Below are 21,878 nucleotides of genomic sequence, written 5' to 3'. Positions count from 1 at the left end.
GTTATCGAATTTAAATTCAAATAATACGTCAATGCAAACTCTGATTATAGAGATTTTAGAATCCCAAGAGGCTGACTTTTAGTTAAAGCTGAGAGTGAACCAATAAAGTAGCTTGTTACGTTCTCTACTTTCGGTTGATTGCTTTTGCCAAACTTTTATTTGAATTTAAGTTTAACTCAAGTAATATTGTATCCTCCTTCGGATTTAAATTTTAATTCAAAAAGTTGAATCTGTCAGCATTAATAAGTCATCAATTGGTATCAATGTGTATTGAATTCAAATACCAGTTTGAATATGAAAACTCGTAGATCTTACTGATTTACCACATCGTCATTAGATTCTCGAAGATTTTTCATATCATCCTGCAGCTCCTTTAGCTCTCGGAGCATTGTTCGCGTCAGCTGACCCTCTGGCGTGGCCAGTGGCTCAAATAGGAGCATTCGCAGAGACTCCCGCAGCATGACCTCAACTCGTTCCAATTCCGCCTGGAAAAAATTTCATTAAGGTAATATTAAGGAATAAATCCAGGACATTCCCACCAGAAGGTCATTGGCACTGTGCTCCATCTCCGTATACATCTTTCTGGCCAATTCGGCCTGCGTGTTGGCCAGCTCATAGAGGGCGATAGCCTTCAATCTGGAGATTCCAGGGGTTACGACCTTGAGTACCAACAATATCTCCTGGCACAAACGAATTTTCCGCTCATAGACCTTCTTATTTGGTCGCGTTGCTATATTCTGAAGGATCTGTCGCAATATAGAAGCGATATTTTGCTTTAAATCAAGCATTAGGAAATGATTGCGATGCAGAAGGCGACTCAACTTGGCCAAAAGGAGCTCCAGCCTGTATATATCATCCCTTGCGTGAAATATTTCCTCTTTAGCCCGCTCCAGCATGTTCGATACAAACTCCTGTTTCAGTGTATGCTCCGGATTTAGAAGGCACTGCCAAGTTCCCGTATTCGGCTGACGAACTATGTAGCCACCCGTGCAGGAGCAGTGGCTGCACATGAAACTGCTCATGTGTGTTCCTAGCTCGGTGGGATCCTGGCATCGCGCACAGGTACAGTCAAAGCACTTGCCCTCCTTCAGGATTTGGCGACGCTCCTCGGTGCCCAGGAGCACATTGGTGTAGCAATTGTAAAGGATCTCTCCGGCGGCTATAAATCGATTGGCGTAGACCTTTATACGTTTCTCGTCATCTATTGAGATGACCAGGTTGGGCATGCAGCTGTGGGCAAAGAGTCCCGCCCTACGATACAGTCCTCTCATGGCGCCACCTGACTCCGGAGCCCTTATCTCGTATGCATTTATGTCCAGGATGCCTAGAAGGCCCTGCACCAGGTCCTCATCCGCCGAGCCCCGTAGTTGTTTTAGCACTCCACCAGCATCTAAAGGAGCAAATGCGTGCTCCTGGTAGTTTTTCCATATATCTGTGCCTCTTCTAGTCGCCAGTTGGGACTCCATTTGGGACATTTCCTCGTACAAGGGCAGGGTTTCCTCGTGTTCTCTTAACAGCAGACATTTTAGAACTGGCTGGATTTCGGTGTGCTCCTTTCTCTGGAGCAGCTCCACCTGGTCGGCAGAAAAATGCATTTCAGCAAGCCTTCGGCAATCGCGTTCATCATGATTCGAGCAATCCTCACACAAAGCCAAAAGATGGCACTTTCTAAAGGGCTTACATAAGATTCGTAAATGAGTAACAAATATGTATGGAGTTCACCCACCTACAAAAACTCTGGGTTAGTTTAAAGCACTTGGAGCAGCGCCTATCACCCATTTGGGGCAAAACCACGATGGGATTCTCCAGCAGCAGAGTTTCGCCAGCCCGAAGATTACACAAGGCAACCACAAATCTTGAAGGAAACCCGTAGGAGTTAAATATATAAAATGGGTTATAGATGCACCCACCTGCCCAGCGTGTCATTCTGCTTTATCTCGCACTTCTTTGCAAAATCGTCGGTTACTGCGGCCATTCTCTGTTCCCGTTCCCTTTGGCTACCTTTGGCATACTGACAACACAACCAGCGCCATGCTGGCAACTTATTTTTAATTGAACGACAATTCTTTATTTATTTCTTGGTCAATGATTCCCCCACCCAGCCAAACGTTGAACCATGTCGCCGGTACACAATGTAAAAGTGGCAACAACTGAAGGGAGCGCATTGTGTTCGCTTCCCTTCGACTAATCAAATTTGTTTTAAATTTAAAATCGCCACAGCAGTGGCACAAAGCGGATACAAGATGCCTAACGTGGGTATATTATCTGCCGTATTTCTTCAAATCGGACTCAATCCGCTCCAGCTCCATCGAAATCCGGTCCGCAAGATAGCCTTCTGCTGAGTTTTCCGGCTCAAAACGAAGTAGTTCCATTGCTTCCGTGGCCACCAGACTTGCGGTCCTTAAATGAGCCTGTAAAATACACGCATTTAATAATTTCAATTTTAAAAGCGGCATATACTTGAATTCAATTTTAAAATTTATTTAATATACTCACCACATATTCCTTTTTGTTCAGATCACTTTCGGCAAATTGTAATTCCACCAGCTCCACCAAGGCCAGCAAATACTCAAACAGACCAATGGCATACAGCTTGGAGATGCCTGGAACCACAGCCCGACAGACGGGCAGTAAATCGGAGCAGAGTTCCACCCGGCGGGCGAGAAGTTTCTTGCACGGCTGGTCCATGGAGTTCATTAGGGCAGCCGCTCGCAGAATACTGGCAATGTTCTGCTTGATATCCAGCAGCATGAAATGGTTGGGATGGAGCAGTGGCCCGTACTGGGTCAGCAGAGCTTCATAGACCTGTAGGTCACCCATGGCGTCTACTAAAGCTGATCCCACTTCGGCCTGTAGTTCGTGGACTTCGGCCGCGGTTAGCAGAGCTCTACAATCCGGGCAGCGCCAGTCTCCCAGTTTTCCATTTAAATCAATCTCGCAAACTGAGAATCCGCCGCACTCCTTACACTTTATGCTGCTCATGTGGGTGCCCATCTCAGTCGGATCCAGACAGCGCGAGCAGGAACACTCCAGTCTCCTACTTAGACGCAGTTGGTGTTGTCTCTGACTGGTGCCCATCAACGGATTGGTGTACGAGTTGTAGATAATGTCACCAGGCTGCAGGGGAACCGCCGCATATAGCTTCATATTGAACTGTTCATCCAAGGCCACCACCGTGTTCGGAACACAGTGATGCGGTAAAGTAGCACCCCAAACGAAAACTCCCTTCAAGGTATCCCCATCCTTGGCGGTCACCTCGAAGGAATTACTGTCGATACGTATGCAGTGAGCATGAAGTACATCCGAAGTTAACTGCTGAGTGGGTAGAACATCCACTAGTCCACTCTCCATTAGCGGACGCACCACTAGCTCCTCGTGCTCTTGCCACATTCCTTCTCCGTCGCGGTAATCACTCAGATTTATAGGAACATCAATGAGCATTTGGCAATCTGCTTGCGTATTGGGATTCTCCAGCAAAAGGAGGAGCTTTAGAAGCCCACATATGCCAAAGTTCTTCACAAGAATATCCTTGCAGAGCGCTTTTCCCGCCCCACTGGCGAAAAACTCGCACTCGAACTCATCATGCTGGCTGCAATCCATGCAAAGTGGAAATACCTGACACCTTCGGCATATCACATAGGATTCCTGAAGGCATTGGGCGCACTTTAGCTGATGGCATTCCCAGTGCGGGGCTACCAGCAAGGGTCGCTCCTCCAATACAGTTTCTCCCGGTTCGATGCTTATACTAGCCACCAGATGCCTGCACAGAAATATAAGTTAATTATTGCTTTGGAAAGCTATTTGAACATACCTGCCCAGCTTCTCATCGTGAGCCTGCTGAATATTTTCGCCAAATTCCTGCATCGATTACGTCTGTTGCCTGGCGAGAAGTGATTTAGTGACTGTGCCAACGATTCGTTTACTCTCCTAAAACGCACTGAGCAATTATAAATATACTCTGCAGTGCTGCTGGTTGAGGAATATCCCTCTTTTTCAGAAGCCCTGTCGTATTGCTAAGTACTTTTGCTAATTGCGTGCGTAGCTCGAACGAGATGTTGATTTATTTATAGAATCACTCGTTTGGAGGAGGTGATGCCGCACTAAGGTGTCTACTTTTTACTTTGTTTTCCCTTTACGGAAAATTATGTATATGAACATTTTTGTTAATCTTCTCAATAACTATGTTGTTTATTGTTCTTTATAAATGTATCAAACATTGTGTGTTTATCTGATATTTTTTAAGTCGATAATATGCATATATATATGTATTTAATTAGTTATACGAGGGGACAATGTTAGACTTAATTTAAAGTGTTATCGGCTCTTGTGGAATACATTATATTTTAAGAAAACAAATGAAGCTACATTAACAGTAGTAAAAGGCATGCTCTAAGAAAGGCTACTCGTAAAACATAGACGCCGCCAATTCAATTGGTCAAATGCGTGCGGGAAAAACAAGAACAAATATGTATTTTATACAAAAAAAGTAAACAAGTTTCCTATTCCTCATCCTCAGTGCTAGTAATCCTGATGGCTTCCGCTGTCTGTGCCTGGCCGCTGGCGCTAGGTGAGACCGTGGGAATCGGCGTAGGCGTTGGCGTCAGCGAACTGTTGGAAATGGCGTCAATATCATCGTCAAACTCTACATCCTCAGCATGCATCAGCTTCTTAAGATCGAACGGAGTTTCCTGAGGAAAGGCACAGTGTCAACATTTCTGATATATTTGGTTTGAAATTTCGAGTTATTACCTTTACTTCATCCACTCGCTGTCGATCATGCAGTGCACTTAAAAGCTCACGAAGGTGTTGATTTTCTTTACGCAAACGCTCCCTTTCCATATCGCGCTCGTTAATTTTTGGCTGTTATTAGGTAAAGAGAAGTTACAGAGTTTATCTCAAACTAAACAAAATGAAAACCCACCAAAAGCATGGAAATCTGCTCATTCAGTACTGTTACAATGCTGCTGAGTGCATGGCAGGGCACACTCGGCTCCAGCACACTGGCGTGCTGAATGCGATTCGGCCCACAGGTGCTGCTCGATCCTCCAGTTAACTTATCCGTCTCCCTTGGCGCTTCAGTTGGTGATGTTTGTGTGGAGCTATCGACCCTGGATACCTCGTCTTGTTCGATCTGGAGTGGATAATTATTTAAAAGATTACTTATAACAAATAATATATATTTTTTTTATTTACGGTTTGCTCGTTATTTTCCTTTTTGTCAGCTACAGATTTGTTGGCTGTTTCAGCCGATTTTATCTCGCGGCTCTGGGTTGGTAAGTCATCCACCGATGCTGTTGTCGCAGCTTCATTCTTAGAGGTCGTTGGAACTGTCATTTCCTTTGTGATATCCGTCTCCACACTTTGCATCTCTTCATTACATGATTCACTAAGCTTATCTGACGGAACAGTTTTCGCATCATCATCTTCAGCCTTGTTCTCCGTCGTAACGCCCTCGAGTTGTTCCTGTTCCAGTAATTTCTCAGGATCGGCATCAGTGGTTTGACGTTTCGAGGAATCTATGACAACAGATTGTGAAGTATTTGGCTCAGTTTTGAACGGAGCCAGTGGCGTTGTGGGCCGTTCATGTGGCTTGGACGGAATCGCCGGCAAGCGCAGTTCGTCTATCTCACAGTATCCGTCATCGTCTTCGTGTATGGCAACTTCGTCAAGATCAAGGGTTTGTAGTTTTGGCATCAGCCGCGATGGCGGTATCTGGGCCTGAGCCTGGGCATGCTGCCTATTGGGGGGCGGCAGCGGTGGTGGTGATGAGGAAAACGATGAGGATGGTGCCACCTTTTTACGAAGCTTTTCCTTTTCATGACAATGGCCACAAACCACCGTGGACACCGCTGAAACCTCCTGCTCAGGCGTCACGTGCATGTACTCGTTCAGCATCTTGGTCAGGGTTTGAATCTGATCGTAAGCAGCTAAAGCTATATCTGCACTGTCTTTCGGCGCCTCTGGCATCATGGCAATGTCCACAATCTGGTCGTAGTGTTCCACAGGCAAACGGAAGATATCACAAATGATTTTCTGCTTCTCCAGCAAATCATTCCGAATAGAGGCATCCAAGCGGCGTAGCTTCTCTCCTGGAGTCAACACAGGTTCCGCCGTGTGGGCTGGACTAATGCTGACCTGAATGGCCGTGGGGTCCACCAAGGGGCTTTGCATCAACAGGGTGCGCGTGTTGTTCGAGTTGTTCGAGCAGACAATGCTGGCACTGTCGCGTTTGGAGTTACCTCCAACCATACCGTAGGTGGAGTTTCTCTCCTCACCGGTTGAACCCGGTCTAACTGATTCTCTAGTCGACTGAGAGTGGCGTAAAGTAACGTCGTTTGCTTCAGTCCCATTCGCAGGATACTTCTGAATGGGCTCCCCAGTGCTCCTTATGGACATAGAGCGATTAACTTCATTTTGGCTCGAATGCGGCTTTGGTGTGTTTACATAATCCGCATCAGATTCACTTGCTGTCGCATCCCGCTGAGGGTTTCGCAGCTGAATTCCAGTAATAGAGCTAACGTTACTATTATTGGTCGCTGGAGCCGGTGTAACCGTGGCTATAGGCAACATTGGGGCCAAGGGAGTGGTAGTCAATGTGGCTGTCGCAGTCAATGGCTGTACTGTATCGGTGCTCAACTCCAACGACTCTTTGGTGTTGGAATGCGGAATAGCGGCGAGAGCTGGATCACTAATACTCGTGTCATGGTTGCTCGAGACGTTCTTCGAACGATTTTTAGACTGGCGCGCAGCCACATCCGAGAAGTGCTTGAACCATCTGCGAAATAACATTTAAGAATTAAGAAGTGACTGACTGATGGAATGCAGAAATTTCTCACGTCTTGCACTCCGAGCTACTGGGCGCGCGTAGCTCCAACATTTGTGATGTCTTCATTTTGATGATGAAAAAGGAATTTTTGTCAGCCGCCTCCTGCCGGATCAAAGTTTCCGCATCGATGCTCATTATGGGACTGACTGGCTTATTGGTGATCGATAGCGGGGTGTGCAAATTCTTTAGATAATATTTATCATCCTAAAGATATAATAGTAATCCTTTAATTAACAACTTCATTAAAATGCTACTATGGCGGTTAACTTGCCTGCTTGGTTAGCAAAACAATCATGTTTTCAAACAGAAGTCCGTGTAGCTGCACGCTGGGATTCTTCTTGATCGTCAGATTGCCGTCATGGATGAGGTGATGTTGGGTCAGGTCCAATTTCTTAAACTCTTCCTTATCATAGGAGGATCTGTCTAACTTACGTTGAATGTTTTGCAGCCTGTTCAAATAAAATAAAAGTTTATTTAATATAAGCAACTGACAGCGTTCTAATAAATACATACTTGTGAGCATCCTCCGCTGTCTTTACTGCCTGGTTGACCTCGACAAGAATCCTTTTAGAGGATTCCACTGCCCGTTGAATTGCTTCCGCCTCGGTAGTGTTTTCGGGCAGCAAGCGCACGGTCACCTTGTACAGGTTCTCAAACAGTAGCGGATACTTGGTGAGGCGTTGCAACACAGTGGGCAACAAGTCCTTCAGTTCGAGGCGGCGACATGCCTTGTGTGACTCCGACTTTTTTAATAACTTTTGCAGCACCTCATCCTTGTTGCGCTTCTCCTTGAGGGCCTCCAAGGCGATTTGCTGGCGGGCACAGAACTGAGCCGCAAACTCGCAGAGAATGACTCCAGACTGACCATCGAACATGTCAGCGAGCAGATCCCCTATGGTGTTCACCACGTGGTTGTGCTCGATGCGTCGTTGCTTAAGACTCTGCTCGAAGGCTCCATGAATCTCACGGAGCGACAGCAATGCGGGCGGGAACAACAAAAGCAAATGATCCTGTGACAGCAATCCACTCTCATAGAGTGGCAGGAAGAATAGTCGATCCAGCAGCTTTAGGGTGCGCACATGGTTGCGCTCAGTTTGATAGATTTCTTAAAATAAATAAACGAAAATCAATTCAGTATAGTTTGTTAAACAGAAATATTAGGATAAACCTACCATTAATAATCTCCTGACGTTTTTTCTCAGCGTCCGTTAAAGCTGCCAACACCTCTGCGGCCACCATGGAACTCCAGTCGACCTCGTTCACATCGTCCTCATCCTCGCTCTCCAAAGTCCAACGACCTACAGGCAACGGGTGACCAGCATTCCAGAAACTAGAGTTGCTCGATGCACTGCTCCCACCGGTCCCTGCAAAACCTGCCTGAAAGGAATCCTGCTGACAGTACTGCTGAGCGTGCTGCTGGATGAGCAAATGGGGATGCTGGTTCTGGTTCAATCCCATTGGAGGCACCTGGACGCCACCCGCTGCTCCGGTTGCAGCAAAATGCTCCATCGATGTGCTGGGACTCTCGCTGCCGCCAGCAGAAGAGAGACTAGAATTCGAACTGGCCACATAGTTGGCATTCGAAAGACCCAAGTCCAGTTGCTCATCACTTTGTTAGAAGATAAGAAAAGTAAACAATATTGAATGTGTTCGTTAAGGAAGCGTAAAAAAAATGTGTGTAGACAGCGAATGAAAAAGATATAGTACAAGTCTAGTGCAAGTTCGATTATGTAAATTTAAAAACAAATACAAATAAATTCAAAAAATAATTTAGGGCTTGTCAATAAAATAGCAACTGTATGTTTTGATCATTTCGAATGCGTTCAAGTTCAATCAATTTGAATGTGTGCACACATTTTCCCAGAACTATAAGTGTAACATCCGAAAGGTTTATTTTTAGATTTACATCAAAAATAATTCCATGTACATGGAACTTTATCACGAGTATTATGTGATCAACTAATAGAATTGGAGCTCACAAATCAAAAATCAAATACAATATTCATTTACTTGAAGCTATTAAAGTTCAGAGTCGTCTTGAAGCTTTTACTGCGATTGAACCGAATGTTTCTTTCCATTGCCACTATTTTGATTTTCAATTGCGTTCCGTGTCGGACTGATGAGTCAATTCCAACGCGAGAAATGCCACTGAAAGGGCAGCAGTTCTGGCAGGTGTTGGTAGGAATATATGTCGGGACCAGTTGCTCAAACAGTTTGTCAACAGGAAGCCACGAAACGAGGATAGCTCGAAGCCAGGACGCATACTGGCATTGGCTAACATGGTCGGGAGCGGACTGGCGTAACCTACATTGCGGTGCAAAAAGCGGGGCGGACAATATAATCGATGTCAATGCCGGCGTCTAATCAACTATCCTATCTACAGTGGCTGCTAAACATATATACAGCGGTAATAGTCATCGTAAACATTAGACGAGGTCTGTGGTAATGATTAGTCGAAGGCTGGATACCCTGGTCGACGACCCAGCGGGTTCCCAGCGATTCCATGAAAATGTATTAATGCAATGTCTGCTAATCATATCCTTGCCAACTTGTATATTGTTTAATTAAAAACTCAAACTAAAGCGAATCTTTTGGAATAAACGTGTGGCGGAAAGTCTGTGGAAAGTTTGCGCCACAGAGACGCGACAACGGAAAGCAGACAGCGTATATTGATTGCAGTGCGTCGCACTTCACATTAATTAGTAAAATTAATATCCGGTTACTTCGCGGCCACAGAAAGGCGTAGGAAAATGCTTTAGTTGAGAGGATCTAAGGAGTGGCTCAGCCAATGACAATGGAATGAAAGAATTTATTTGGTAAGCTGAGACGGCGAAGGAGGACAAGAAATAAAGACAGTAGGTCAGAACTTCCACTTCTTATCCTAGATGGCAGCGAAATCGATTTCTTAAACTTACTTGGGACGCGACGACAAGCTTGGATCAGAGGTCTTGCGGCGACTGTTGCGGTTCCTCTTGTTGGACAAGCGCTCCTTGTACGATTCCGACCGATTCACGGAGACTGGGGCACTTTTGTGCTTCGGATGCTGACTGTAACTGCGGGGGATAAGGTATCTTATTAAACGGAAATTAATACCACTTTAAATATTCTTACCGCTCCCTACGCGCTTCCTTATCCACTGTATCCAGGGCGTTCAGCTCGGCAAACGCACTCAGACCGGCTGACACGGATCCACTGGTTGACGGAGTCGTTGACGCCACACTCGTAGATAAATCCATGTTGCATCCGGCTCCACCACCGGGGTTAATACTGTCGTTGGCACAGCTGCCGTGAAAAGAACTTTGCAGGTCGGTAGTGTTCAGCGCCGAAGTGTTGCAGGAGGTATTCCCATTCGACCTTATCGATATGTTCGCATCCGGCCGCCGATCAGAGGGTTGACGTACAATCGACGTCTGAGCACGGTCTGAAAAGAACAAATATCAGAATTATTTAGTTAATTAAGTGTTTAATGTGGGTTTTAAGTGACGCACCTGGAGTCAACTCAACATCCAATTCCTCATCTTGCCGACTGCGCTTTTCATCTAGAAAAGAACACATTTCATTTATTTCCGTTTCAGTGTTAGATACTCCTACTTACTTCCAATGACGTCGCTGGCGCGCGGTCGAATTTTGCCCATGAGTTTACTGATCTTGTCGTTGTGGGCAAGACGTTTTGCCTGGGGCAATGGACCGGGACAACTCTCGTCCACTACTTTCGAGCACTGACGGTGTATATTCAATTTACAGTCTGCAACACGGAAGTTAAAAATATACTCACTTCAAAAGCAAATTTAAGAGAGACGCTCACCTGTACAATGATAACCTTGCGGGCTCACGCCCCAGATAATCGTTTGACAATGATTACAGTGCGTCACTTCATAGTATTGACGCAATACCAATGGATGACCACGAACATTCATCTGCAGGGTGATCGATTTTTATTTAAAAAGTAATGTCGGTTAAATATTACATTCCAAATCTCTTACCTTGCGATTTTTGCCCATTATACGCGACTTGAAACTCTTGTCTCTGCTCACAAAGTGGTGGACCCGCTCGACGATGCTACTTGGAGGCGGACGAGTGTTGAAAATTCGGTAGATGACGGTGGAAAGAGCCGAACACAACGCCACCTTGCGTACATCCTCCGGCGGTGAACCGTTCTCATCCTCACTGGAAAAATAAATGTGTAAATACAAGAGTAGGTAAATATATTAATGTACTCACATCAGCGCGTGCAGATTGGGCATTAAATATTTGTCGATGATTTGCTCCTTTAGCTTATCCGTCTTCGCCTCGGCCAGCTTGTCGTCCGTGGGTCCGTATATGGTTCCCAGGCCGGCGGTGCGCTTCTGCTGAAACTCACGCAGTTGCTCACTGATCAGATCCTTGGCGCGCTTGCGACTGCGTAGGAAAACGGTCCGTAGGATTTCCACTTTGTCATACTCCAACTGCAGGACATTATCCACCTCGCGGGCTAGGGATTCATCCTGGCGATACCATGACAATGGAGCCCGCGGCACGAGGAATGTGGAGTGGATTTCGTAGGCCCACTTGCGCATGTCCTTGGAGGTGCCCTCCTTGTACAACTCAGTAATCAGGTAAAACAGAAGTGGCGCGGGATCCGAGTTTGAGATCACGTAGTTTAGGAAGATGGCTAGGAAAGTGACGTTCTCGGACTCCAACAAACGAGTTAGATTGTTGAAGGGCCCGTTCTCGTCAATGAAAGGCTCATCCAAGTCCGAGTTTTCGTCCTCCATCGAGATGATCTCCTTCTGCGTATCGTTCGACTGGGCCGCATGTATGTGGCCGGAATGTAAGGATATCGGGATCGGGGAAGAGGCTCCCGCCATCGGCGTAAACTGATGCGACTCGATGAAGACTCCTGATCCGGCTGCTGCTCCGCGACTGTTCTCGTTAGGATCTTCCAGCACGGTCATGTGAGAGCTCGATAGATATGGTGGTGGCGGTGTTCCTGGCGGCGAGGATTCGCCATCCTTTTCAACAATCTCCCACGAGCCCGAAGTTGTTTTCGTTAACCGATCTGTTCATGATTTCATATTGAGATTGGCATTAAATTGCAAAAATATATCTTACCCGGATGACGGGGATGCATATTGTCCGGTGAAGAGCCAACGCGTCGATGTTTGTTTTTTCCCAAATTCGGGGTCTGTCCAAGAGCCTGTGAGCATAGAGGCGTTTAGAAATTAAAATATCTAGCTAAACAATACTTGGCCCAAGTTACACACGAAATAAGAAATAATTCAACCTGTAAATAGCTTTTCAAAAACTACATCTCCGATGCAAACAATATACCCAAAATAAGAATTTCCTGCGTGTTATTCATTGTTTAGTGAGTAATCAAATGTGTTTTCGGTTGCTGTTAGTTGAGCTAGCGGTAAGCTAATTTAAATTAATATTATAAACATTGGCAACTTATGATGGCGTCAATTAATTAATTAGAAGCATGAAACAGAGAAATGTTAGAGAATGAAAAGGGTGTAAGAAATAAAGAATTAGAAGGTTAGGATTTCGGCAGTGCGTTTCTTTGCAGAGAGATAGAGATCGAGTGATTCGTTGGCTACTTACGCCTGTGGCCTGGCCACCGCTCATTTGATGCTGCTGCTGCTGTTGATATTGCTGCAGTTGCTGGACAATGTTGGGGCGTTGGGACAAGGGAAAGGCAATGTTCAGGTTATCGTTCTGCACCGCTGTTGTTGTGGAAACCAGAGGATAGTTGAAGGCAGTGCCCACGGAATTGGGTTGAGCGAGGTTCTGACAGCTGCCGCGGCTCATGTCCTCCGTCATCATGCCAGGCAAACGAGGCGGTAGTGGTGGTGGACCACCATCTACCTCGATGGATCCTCCGGCTACTCCAGCCGCACACGCCGATTCCATTTGCAGAAACATCTGGGTGGACATCTTGGGATCCGATAAGGCCTTCGTTTTGATCTTGGAACGCTTGGACTTGGCATTGCTCGGGCTGTTGTCAGTGCTGCTAGGTAGTGGCTGCTGTTGGGATCTATTTAACTGGGGACTTGTGGCGCGATCCAGATCGGAAACTGGAGCCACCAGGTGTGAGCCGCTCGGTGATGCGTTTCCGTTTTTGAGGTCCAAGTTTAACTGCCTGGGCGGATTCCTTTGCGGTAGTGGTGGCGGCACATCCTCCTCAATTAAACTCCTCGAAATCAGGAACTTGTTTTTGCCTTTCGAAGACGGCCCAGTTTCCTTAAAGCGATGTTGCTGCTGATGCGGGTGGAAGAACTGCTGCGAAGTCGGAGTGCTGGTGTGCTGATGCATCGATTGAGACATTGACTCCGCTTGGTGGCTCATCCGTTGCTGCTGCAGGAAATCCGTCGTAAGGCCAAAGGGAGATGTAGTCGTTAGGTCCTTTTCGGTCTTGTTTTTTCGCGTGCCCAGCGACAAGGACGAAAGGGAACGCGGCAGGAGGGACAGGAATGCAGGTGAGGTGCTAGCTGGCTGTTGCTGTGGCGGATAATTGTTGTTGTGGAGATTGTGGTGGTGGTGAAGATGATGGAATTGCTGATTGCTGTGAGTGGCGGACGCGGACAAGTGTTGGATTTGGTTGGGCGTTAGTAATGCTGTGTTCTTATTGCCAGCGGCCGCCTGAAGTTTAACAGTCGGTGCATCCTGTGTTAGGGTTTCATCATGGGAGTGCGTTAGAATGCCGCGAAATGGAAGAGAAAGATAGAGATCATGTAGCATCATTCGGTTTCAACTAAATCCCTTTGGAACTCTCGTTTCATTATGCGTTCAACTCAACTCAACTCAAAACGGTTACGAACAGCGAAATAGCATTGTTAGATTGTATTATTAGCTGGGTTAACAGAGCTGCCTGGCATCTGCTTGCGGCATTAATATCATGTTTTGGGAGGGCAAGGATTCCTGGGCTTATGGAGATTTTGGTGACCTATATTGCCTAAAGTATAAATAGATATGCCCTACAGAAATATTCCCTCACTCACCTCGGCTCCCACTTGATGCAGTTGCTCGCGCAGCTTACGAATATTCGCCTCGGACAGCTTGTAGCTCGGATTATTTTGATCGCTTTTCAATCGCTCCAGATTTAGTTTCTCCTGCTCCAGCATTTTTTGCAACGTCTGGATCTTGTAAGTCTCCATTTCCCTTCGTTTAATACTCTGCAATTAAAAGACAATGACATTAGGATGCTCTATGACTCCCATTTGAGATACTTACGTCCACCGGCTGTGGTCCAGTTATAGAAGCGGTACGATCTCGTCCAGAAAGTATCGGGGTCGAGGGCGTTACCACTGACACCGAAGTGGGACGCGTTAGCTTCTGACTTCGCTTCACCGCCAGCTCAACAGTTGTCGAGGCTTGAAAGTTTGAAGAAATAATAAGAAGCTTTGATTACTTTGTCAGAAATTAATATTTTTTTTTACAAATTTTCTAATCATTATCTCTTTAAAATATTTCCTTTTCAAATTCAAAATGATCATGCGCAGGCTCATGAAGCTTGTGCTATTTTCTAGTACCATTTACTTGGTCAAAGAACTAGGAGTTTGGGACGAACCAATCAAACCCACAAGCAGTAAACTTGGAATAGAAGCAGAAGAACCTTTGAAGACAAAAAATTCAAACGACAAGCCACAGGAGGGCACAGATATTGGAACCACTATATCTAAAGAACTCCTAAAGAAAAAAGAGGATTTAGAGAAAAAGTTTTGCCCCAAGGGCACCTTCTGCGAACCCCCACCAAAGCCTCTGGGCGAAACCATTGGCGAGGCATTTTCTAAGACATGGGTGGCCCTAAAAGGTATTCCGTCCTACTGGAGCGCAACCTTTGAAAAGGTGGGCGTTAGGATATGTCAGTTCTTCAGGGGAGATAAATGACTTCACATATAAATAAGCATCTTCAAATGAATTGACAAATCATTTAATTAATGGTTTAGAAATTTCACCAAACTTAGTAAACATAACCTTTTACTTTTAAGCATTCAAAGTTCTCTAGAAATTTAAAATCAAAAATGAATTAAAAATTTAACCCTCGATTTTCATCCATTATAATCAAAGTGAAACAAATTAATTTCTCTATTGGGCTATATATACGGAATAAACATGTCTGTGAGCCAACTGAAGCCGGAGGAGCAGATGGTCCTGGCAGCCTCCGAGAAGTCCTGGAAGTCAATGGGCCCTCAACTGTTTGGAGAAAGCGAGTTCAGTTTCGTGGCTGCAAGCAGCTGCAATGTGGCCCTCCAGCGGGGCTTCTACTTCTCCCTTCGCATGCCCGACTGGGCTAAGGACTTTAAGCACCAGACCCAGAAGATCCTATCCCATGGTTTTGACGGCTCAAGGAAAAGCTACAAAAGCAGCAACGAACAGCATACGAACATATCGAAATTCTATGGAGATTATCGTTCTGAGCGTTATGGCGAAGTCTTCTCGGAGAGCAGTGGTGCACAATTCTTTGAAAACATTCCCCGAGAAATGCAAGTTTCCAATCAAACGAAATCAAAGCGACCACTGCGATCACCCAAGATCAAGGACGACTTAACGTGTGGCAAAAAAGTGTCATCCTAAACACCCTGGCATTGGCTGTCGAAAATTCGAGGTCACACCTAAGCATCACAGGGAGTTCGGGATTCCGACGCTAGGTAAAATGGTAGTGGGCCTGATTTTGCGAGCGGGCGTTGTCTATGCTGTGGTAATGGTCACCAAGAACTACGGCGTGTGGGGATCGCCGAACAAGACGCAGGATGTGTACGATGAAACTGTGGAGCGCATTGAACCCTACGCCGATCGGGCGCGACGTCAACTGAACATCTGCCCGCCTAGGCCGCCACCGCAAGGAGAATGGTCCTTCTTTGGCATCCATTACTACAATCAGTTAGTTAAGTCGGTTTTCGACTTACTGAGCGTCATTCCCGCTGGACTGGCATCGTTTTTGGGAAAAGTACCAAGCTTTGTCAATGCTTTTAACGAAACCATTCAAAAGTACATTAAGGAGAGCCAGTCGACGAAGAAGGAAATAAAGATATCCAAGGGGCAGCTGGACGAGACTCCTCTGGTCAGACCACCAGGACTAGTCCCACCGCATTGTAAGGACAAGGACTGCCCAAAGGCTCCTCTGATTCCACCAGGATGCGACCGGAACAGGGATAGCTTTATCTACGAGCCGCGATTGCCCAAAAAGCCACCGTGCGAGTGCTCGAAGTGCAAGCAACGTCAGGCGGAAAATTGGAAGGATAACAAACGCAAGTGCGCCAGACTACCCAGCGATGAAGGGAAGTGTAGATGCGGTGAGAAACCCCAGTCAGAACCCCGCTCGGAGCCCATCAAATCCTGCAAACAGTGCCGAAAAACACCTCGAGAAACCGCTACCTAGAAATCCCTTAATTCATTGACCAAATTTATTGTACAGTAACCTCAACAATATAAATTTGGTTACTTTCTTGTAAGGACTGTGTTTTCATACCTTTTATAAGGCCCACTACAGTTGGATGCTTCTCTAGTCGCACTTCATGGCCATTCACCTAAAATTATAGTCAAGAACATAAGAAAAGTGGGTGCAAGAGGACAATGTATCCTACTCACCCTTAGTATCATATCGCCAGCAACCAGTCCTGCAATCTCCGCCGCGCCTCCGGGTTTAACACTCTCCACAAACACAGGATTATCTCCGGAAACCTGTAAATGATTTAGAAAAAGGTTTAAGAAGTAAATCAATTATTATCATGGTTTGTTGCTCAAGCTAATGGATAAAGCCTACAAATAAGCTATATAAAGTCTTACTTAATGCTCTACGTTAAATTTCAGATATCCACAGCAAGGAAAGCAGCAACCCTTTAAGCATGAACACATACCTTCATCCCGTATCCGTTGCTATCTTTTCGCACAGTCAGGGTTAAATACTGAAAATTTTTTGGTAATGCTAGGCTTGGCGTAGTCGGCGTGGTCGCTGGCGTCGTGGGCTCCTGGGAGTGGCCACCACCCAGATCCCGGGAGAGGGGAGTCAGATTGAGGCTACTGCGCTCCCCCGGCGCCTGGAGAACAGGGTTGGCGTTGTCCGATTGATTCAATTGCACGCCCCCGCCCATTACGCTGCCGTTGTTGTGGCTCGCATTGTTATTATTGGCGGTGGTGGGCGTGGCTGGGGCAGAAACACCACCACCAGCTGCAGATGTGGTGTCACCATTCATTTGGGTCTGCTTGTAGCTCGAGGGCAACGGCGGCGTCTGCGGCGGCACGGCGTTTGGGTTGTGGTTGTCCCGATCCTTGTCCCGATCTTTGTCCCGATCCCTGTGACCACTGAGGCTGCTGGCCAGACTGCTTAGGCTGCTCGCCAGCGAAGGGGACCGTGGAATCTTCGACTTGTTCGCCAACTGCTTTTGCTTCTGTTTGCTCTTCGAGTTCTTCACAGATTTCTGCTTGGGCGCTGGCAGCTCGGGAACCGAGTCCACAACGATAGCTGGTGACTGTGGCGCAACCGGTGATGGGCCTGCAGATGTTGCTCCTGATCCAGTTGCAGTTCCAGGTCCTGAGTGGCTCGATCCGTTCGTGCTGGGATGGCTCGTTGATGACTCCGGGGGCTGAATGCTTGACTCTTCTGGTATCTCCTGAACCTCATCGTATTCATGTTCGTCAGTATATAAATCTAGTAACCTGAGGGACCAAAATATATATGTAGTTAATTTAAAAATCTTATTTAAAATTAATTCCGATAAAGTGAAGTAAAATGAAAATCAGATAAACAATGCCCGCATAATATGAATTCTTTAAAGCAAAAATGAAAATGACAAATAATTCAATATGAAAGACACATAGCTCAGTGGTTATTTTTATTATTTCGAAGTCTTTGTTTTGAGTGACTAACCCATCCAACGCTATTTATCAAATCTTTATCTCCATTTACTCAGATTGGTTGTCACCAGCACCATTTTAATTATCTTGTAAAACCTATTATCGCCTTTTTATACACACAGATTTCTGACTACCGCCTCTGTGTTTAAAATAAATACATTTCTATTGTTCATTCACTATAACAGAAGGCTGATTGGTTAGTAAGTTTTTATGCCCTTTAAAATACCAGACTTCAGGCAGTGAATAGAACCTGCAGATTGCCAGCTCAATCATCTATGGGAGGTAATCAATGCTAAATAATTTCATGGCGGAACTGCTTCTGCTCTTCGCCAACGATTCCCATGTGGTATGCTGGGTTTTAAAGAGCAGATAGCTAGATTAGTGGCTAATCAAGACCTCGCCGTGAATGCGACAAACATGTAACGAAAGTCACGGCCAAAGCCAAAGCGAAGCGATTTGTCGTCGCTGGTGGGTCTCTTTTAATTGAGCTAAAATGAAATCAGCCAGAAGAATAGATACAGTTTAATTGCCGCTTATTTGATTATTTTGCATGTGAATGGAATGGATATATGTATGTATGTACACAGTCCGAGTATACAGTGTGTACCTTCGGACCCGTCCATATACCGGAATATAATAAAAGCTCATTTCCCGCCTGGTGTATTCATCATTATGATGAGTTATTTCCATAACAGCCGGGCAAGACCTCCAAAAATCAAATGTTTACATTAACTTTTTTGACTGATTGGCCGCCCATGTCAATAGCATGTCTCTCCATTTGATCCAAGTGAATTCTCTTTATGTCTAAATATAGCTGCCTAATTTTGAGGAAATCTTGATGCAGCCCGTTGACGGGCTGAGTAAAACCTGTTAAGGCCCACAAATGAGACAACAACACCATGGTGAGCATAGTGAGCTGTTAATAGATTTAAATCATTTTGCATGGGTATTATACAATTCGTAGTTAAGACACCACCACCAAATGCACACACTAGCATGCTTAGAAAGTCACTGGTTTCGCCAATCTATTTGGGCTAAAACTTCCCTCGGTGGCAATAAAAGAAATAAATGGTAAAATGTGAAAACTGGCCGCTCCCTAAGTTGGTGCGAGTATATATGTATTAAGTCATCCATTTGGTAGTCGAAACCGCACAAAAACAACCCCAAGCTTGGGGGAACTATTGGTATAAACAATCAGCAAACACAGTGCGTTTCAGAACTGTGAGACGGCGAAAAGTTTCACCTCGCCAATTGGAATTTTTCAAACAACGTTTGGTGACTAATCACGGGTCAAATGAATTAGTAATTTGTTACAAAAGTTGATCGGTGATCTAATGCACAGTTAAATCATCTGTATGTGGCTTTGGAACTATTTACCTATATTATTGGCTATATTTACTTACTTCAAGATAATTTGAACAACGATCTTACATAACTTGGCAGTTCCCAGATCAAATAATATGTCGGTTGTACAATTTATGGTTTGCCTAAATCCACATAGCAAAGCACTTAGGTCAACAGTTTTTAAGTTTTCTTATAATCTATGATTAATATACATATGAAAAGCTTTAGCTTATTTTGTGACTACTCGCACACATAACTCCAAGATTTCATTTAAATTATTCAATCCTAACAACCAGTTGACACTGCCTTCAAACTTTGCATTAAACCTGCCTCCATACTGTATATTTATTAGTATAATCGACTGTTGCTTGCCAATAAGAGCGAAAATAACAATCATTAAGTCTCTAGAGGACAAAAGATAAACTCTTATCGCACTGCGAACAATTTAACCACCAGTGGCAAAGTGGGGGAAATTATAGCGCATGGAGACAGTGGAGCAGTTGAACTCACCGTTTTTTGATTGATGGGTCATCCATAGGGTTTTCTGCGATGGCTTTTGCTGGCTGCTGTGCGGGTGCGAAGATGCAAATTCAAAGGCATGCGTAAGCCACTCGAAGTCGGAGGATCCCGTGGAGTATTGTTCGCATTGATTTGGGACCAGTCACCAGCAGTGGTTGCGGAATGCTTTCGGCAGCTATTTTAAAATTAGCTAGTAATACCGGGCCGAAATGAATCCAGAAGTGATTTAATTGCGTTGATTTTCGCGGCTTTAGTACTGTTTTATGTGTTTTTGGTTGCACTATTCCAATGGGTTTTGATATGTATGTATATATTTGCACTGCTACTTTTCACTTAAACCTGTGGGCACACAAAATTCGTTTGAACACATTTCGGGCATTAATGCATGTACATTAAAATATTTGTTTGCTTTTTTTTGAGTGGGTGGTGAAGGGTTAAGGGGGCGGGGCAGATCGGAGAGGGTTCAGGCAGATATCTCCTTGCAATTTCATTGTTTTTATTTCAACACAGATAACTGAACAGCACACCCACACAATCACGCGCAAGCCATACATATTCCAATGCCTATGGCTCTCTCCCCGCGCTCTCACTCACTCTCGCTATCTCTGTCTCCTGCTCTCTTTGTCACTCTCAGGCAGCAGTTGTTGCTGGTTTTATTGTTGTGCTTTTTGCTGACTAGTTTTCACGAAACATTTAATGGATGACGTCTTGGGGTTGGGGGGAAAACAAGTTTTTGGCCGAAAAACTGAAATACTAATGCTATACTAATGGGTCAGAGCGGACACACAAGCAGGAAAATTCCAGCGATCCTTTCCAGATTTGCGTATTTTCCATTGGAACAGCTGATTGTTCAATTAATGGCTTGTTCAATTAGCATGACGAAAAACCGAAAATAAAAACAAAGACTCTCTCTCTCTCTTTGAATTTGCACTGATCTCACTGTTTGTTTACCTAAATAAATCAATTGTTGCAGTTTCACTCCTTTTTAATTAAACGCAAATATTTAATTGAATAAATATGTATACACACAAACTGGACTGACAGACTGACTGAGTGTGTGTGTGTGTGTGGGGGTGCGAGTGCGATCATCGCCGCAAACGCAAGGCAAAACAATATGGCTGCCGCAAGCCACTTGTTAGAGAAAAACAAGCGATTCGGAGCCTCGGAAAGCGTCCAGTTGTTTATCATGTACTCATTAATTCGATCGCCTCCCACTCCGCCAAGCCGCACATCCCTAAAATCGAATTAAAGCCATGTACTGCAGTTCAAGAGTTCAGCACTCGACGCACACACACACGCGCGCCGCTCACTCACACTCACTTACAGCGATGGGCGAGTGTGGAAAATAAATACACATATGCCGTCATACATACGCTGCCCCTATAAGCGCGCTGCGTCTGTCTGAGTGCGATGGGTTAGAGATCATTTTTAGACAAATTTGCGTACAATATTTCCTGGCAATTGCAAGCTCGCGAATAAACGATTTTCCCGTTGACGAGCATGCACAAATGCACTTAAATATGTATGTATTTAACGCCAGTGTGTGGGTGCGCGGAATGCATGTAAAAGTCACTTTTTTATTTATTGCTTTTGTTGCTTCAGTGAGCTCACGCGTAGCGAGTTGCGCATCATTCTTTCTCTGCTCCGCCACTTTCGCCACGCACTTACTTAAAACGCACTTGTATTGCCACTAATTGTATTCCACAAAGCTGCGAAAAAGTTTTTATTTTTTCCACTTATCGCGCCATCAACACGCACACGACGTTCTTTTCTTTTCAGCTTGAAAATTGGAATGAAATGACGAGAAAGAGCGCATATCTGCCAGTGTTGAATAGGGCGGCGGTTAGGTACGGAATTCAGTGCTCGTACCGTACCTACGATTGGTAGAAACTGAGTACCTTCCCGAAGATAAGAATTAGCTAACACATTGGATTTTTACGTATCGCTTTATTTGACGCAAATTATACTCTGGCCGTCTGTTCATTAAGCTTATGTGCCTGAACATATATTGAAATTTTAAATAAATTATAAATGTAAGCATTATGGGCACATTGTTAGTTATTTCAGACAGATTCGAATTCCCCCAACTACAATCCCCGTACGTACCTTTTTATTGGCCCGCAACACTGATATCGATAAAAGTACTTAGCAGCACTGGCCCGGGACCAATGCTTTTGCAACACTTGATCTGGCGTGCCTTGCAGAAATCAAAACAAACGCACAACACAACACCGTGACATACACACACACACGCAGACAAGCTGACAGCACAAAGAGCAGACAACAAAATTGCATTTTTTTTTAAATTTCGTTTATTTGGTGGCGGTTACTCGGGTTGCCAAACAAAGGCAGG

The 21,878-nt window shown here is 45.1% G+C and overlaps 6 protein-coding genes across 13 annotated transcripts; 3 read left to right on the top strand and 3 right to left on the bottom strand.

Annotated features, from left to right (window-relative positions):
* Positions 1-153: 153 nt before the first annotated feature.
* On the bottom strand, positions 154-1,975 carry LOC6548235 (SET domain-containing protein SmydA-8). The gene is made up of 4 exons (XM_001975231.3): positions 1,911-1,975; positions 1,727-1,855; positions 540-1,668; positions 154-485 (listed from the first exon to the last, which is right to left on the bottom strand). The coding sequence occupies exons 1-4, from the start codon at positions 1,973-1,975 to the stop codon at positions 312-314; spliced, it is 1,497 nt and encodes a 498-aa protein (XP_001975267.1). The 3' UTR covers positions 154-311.
* A 75-nt stretch (positions 1,976-2,050) lies between these two features.
* Positions 2,051-4,115, bottom strand: LOC6548236 (SET domain-containing protein SmydA-8). Its single transcript, XM_001975232.3, has 3 exons — positions 3,812-4,115; positions 2,497-3,760; positions 2,051-2,411 (listed from the first exon to the last, which is right to left on the bottom strand). Exons 1-3 carry the CDS (start codon positions 3,862-3,864, stop codon positions 2,262-2,264), a joined length of 1,467 nt encoding a protein of 488 aa, XP_001975268.1. The 5' UTR covers positions 3,865-4,115; the 3' UTR covers positions 2,051-2,261.
* Positions 4,116-4,167: 52 nt separating this feature from the next.
* LOC6548163 lies at positions 4,168-21,679 on the bottom strand. 8 transcript variants are annotated; one of them, XM_026980634.1, is made up of 24 exons: positions 21,632-21,679; positions 19,517-19,864; positions 16,666-17,464; positions 16,397-16,489; positions 16,278-16,335; positions 14,039-14,178; positions 13,807-13,980; positions 12,410-13,471; positions 11,918-12,002; positions 11,048-11,864; positions 10,810-10,993; positions 10,632-10,743; positions 10,422-10,571; positions 10,315-10,365; positions 9,938-10,247; positions 9,742-9,879; positions 7,999-8,435; positions 7,340-7,931; positions 7,098-7,275; positions 6,837-7,030; positions 5,194-6,775; positions 4,922-5,131; positions 4,750-4,860; positions 4,168-4,688 (listed from the first exon to the last, which is right to left on the bottom strand). In XM_026980634.1, exons 2-24 carry the CDS (start codon positions 19,540-19,542, stop codon positions 4,500-4,502), a joined length of 7,692 nt encoding a protein of 2,563 aa, XP_026836435.1. In that variant the 5' UTR covers positions 19,543-19,864; positions 21,632-21,679; the 3' UTR covers positions 4,168-4,499. The 8 variants fall into 8 exon arrangements, with proteins under 8 accessions (XP_026836435.1, XP_026836437.1, XP_026836439.1 ...); XM_026980636.1 differs by lacking the exon at positions 21,632-21,679 and adding an exon at positions 21,190-21,429; XM_026980638.1 differs by lacking the exon at positions 21,632-21,679 and adding an exon at positions 21,194-21,429 and having other exon boundaries at positions 9,742-9,873.
* On the top strand, positions 14,209-14,722 carry LOC26526475. Its single transcript, XM_015157323.2, has one exon. It carries the CDS (start codon positions 14,294-14,296, stop codon positions 14,693-14,695), a length of 402 nt encoding a protein of 133 aa, XP_015012809.1. The 5' UTR covers positions 14,209-14,293; the 3' UTR covers positions 14,696-14,722.
* On the top strand, positions 14,731-16,260 carry LOC26526309. Its single transcript, XM_026980640.1, has one exon. The coding sequence runs from the start codon at positions 14,921-14,923 to the stop codon at positions 15,380-15,382; it is 462 nt and encodes a 153-aa protein (XP_026836441.1). The 5' UTR covers positions 14,731-14,920; the 3' UTR covers positions 15,383-16,260.
* Positions 14,776-16,260, top strand: LOC6548164. Its single transcript, XM_001975234.3, has one exon. It carries the CDS (start codon positions 15,462-15,464, stop codon positions 16,185-16,187), a length of 726 nt encoding a protein of 241 aa, XP_001975270.2. The 5' UTR covers positions 14,776-15,461; the 3' UTR covers positions 16,188-16,260.
* Positions 21,680-21,878: the final 199 nt, after the last annotated feature.

The sequence above is a fragment of the Drosophila erecta genome, unplaced genomic scaffold (genome assembly GCF_003286155.1).
Source record: "Drosophila erecta strain 14021-0224.00,06,07 unplaced genomic scaffold, DereRS2 tig00000092-arrow-pilon, whole genome shotgun sequence".
Taxonomy (NCBI): domain Eukaryota; kingdom Metazoa; phylum Arthropoda; class Insecta; order Diptera; family Drosophilidae; genus Drosophila; species Drosophila erecta.
This window is presented reverse-complemented; position numbering and strand designations above follow the sequence as displayed.

Excerpts from the sequence above, each read along its gene's own strand:
- LOC6548235 (XM_001975231.3), bottom strand. The coding sequence starts at position 1,975 with ATGGCCGCAGTAACCGACGATTTTGCAAAGAAGTGCGAGATAAAGCAG. Across the intron at positions 1,669-1,726 it reads CTAACCCAGAGTTTTTGTAG|AAAGTGCCATCTTTTGGCTT; the intron begins GTGGGTGAACTC and ends TAAGCCCTTTAG. Across the intron at positions 486-539 it reads ACAGTGCCAATGACCTTCTG|GCGGAATTGGAACGAGTTGA; the intron begins GTGGGAATGTCC and ends AATTTTTTCCAG.
- LOC6548236 (XM_001975232.3), bottom strand. The coding sequence starts at position 3,864 with ATGCAGGAATTTGGCGAAAATATTCAGCAGGCTCACGATGAGAAGCTG. Across the intron at positions 3,761-3,811 it reads CACGATGAGAAGCTGGGCAG|GCATCTGGTGGCTAGTATAA; the intron begins GTATGTTCAAAT and ends ATTTCTGTGCAG. Across the intron at positions 2,412-2,496 it reads TGAACAAAAAGGAATATGTG|GCTCATTTAAGGACCGCAAG; the intron begins GTGAGTATATTA and ends TGTATTTTACAG.
- LOC26526475 (XM_015157323.2), top strand. The coding sequence starts at position 14,294 with ATGATCATGCGCAGGCTCATGAAGCTTGTGCTATTTTCTAGTACCATT.
- LOC26526309 (XM_026980640.1), top strand. The coding sequence starts at position 14,921 with ATGTCTGTGAGCCAACTGAAGCCGGAGGAGCAGATGGTCCTGGCAGCC.
- LOC6548164 (XM_001975234.3), top strand. The coding sequence starts at position 15,462 with ATGGTAGTGGGCCTGATTTTGCGAGCGGGCGTTGTCTATGCTGTGGTA.
- LOC6548163 (XM_026980634.1), bottom strand. The coding sequence starts at position 19,542 with ATGGATGACCCATCAATCAAAAAACG. Across the intron at positions 14,179-16,277 it reads TGTAGTGGGCCTTATAAAAG|CCTCGACAACTGTTGAGCTG; the intron begins GTATGAAAACAC and ends CAAACTTTCAAG. Across the intron at positions 4,689-4,749 it reads AGCGAGTGGATGAAGTAAAG|GAAACTCCGTTCGATCTTAA; the intron begins GTAATAACTCGA and ends GCCTTTCCTCAG.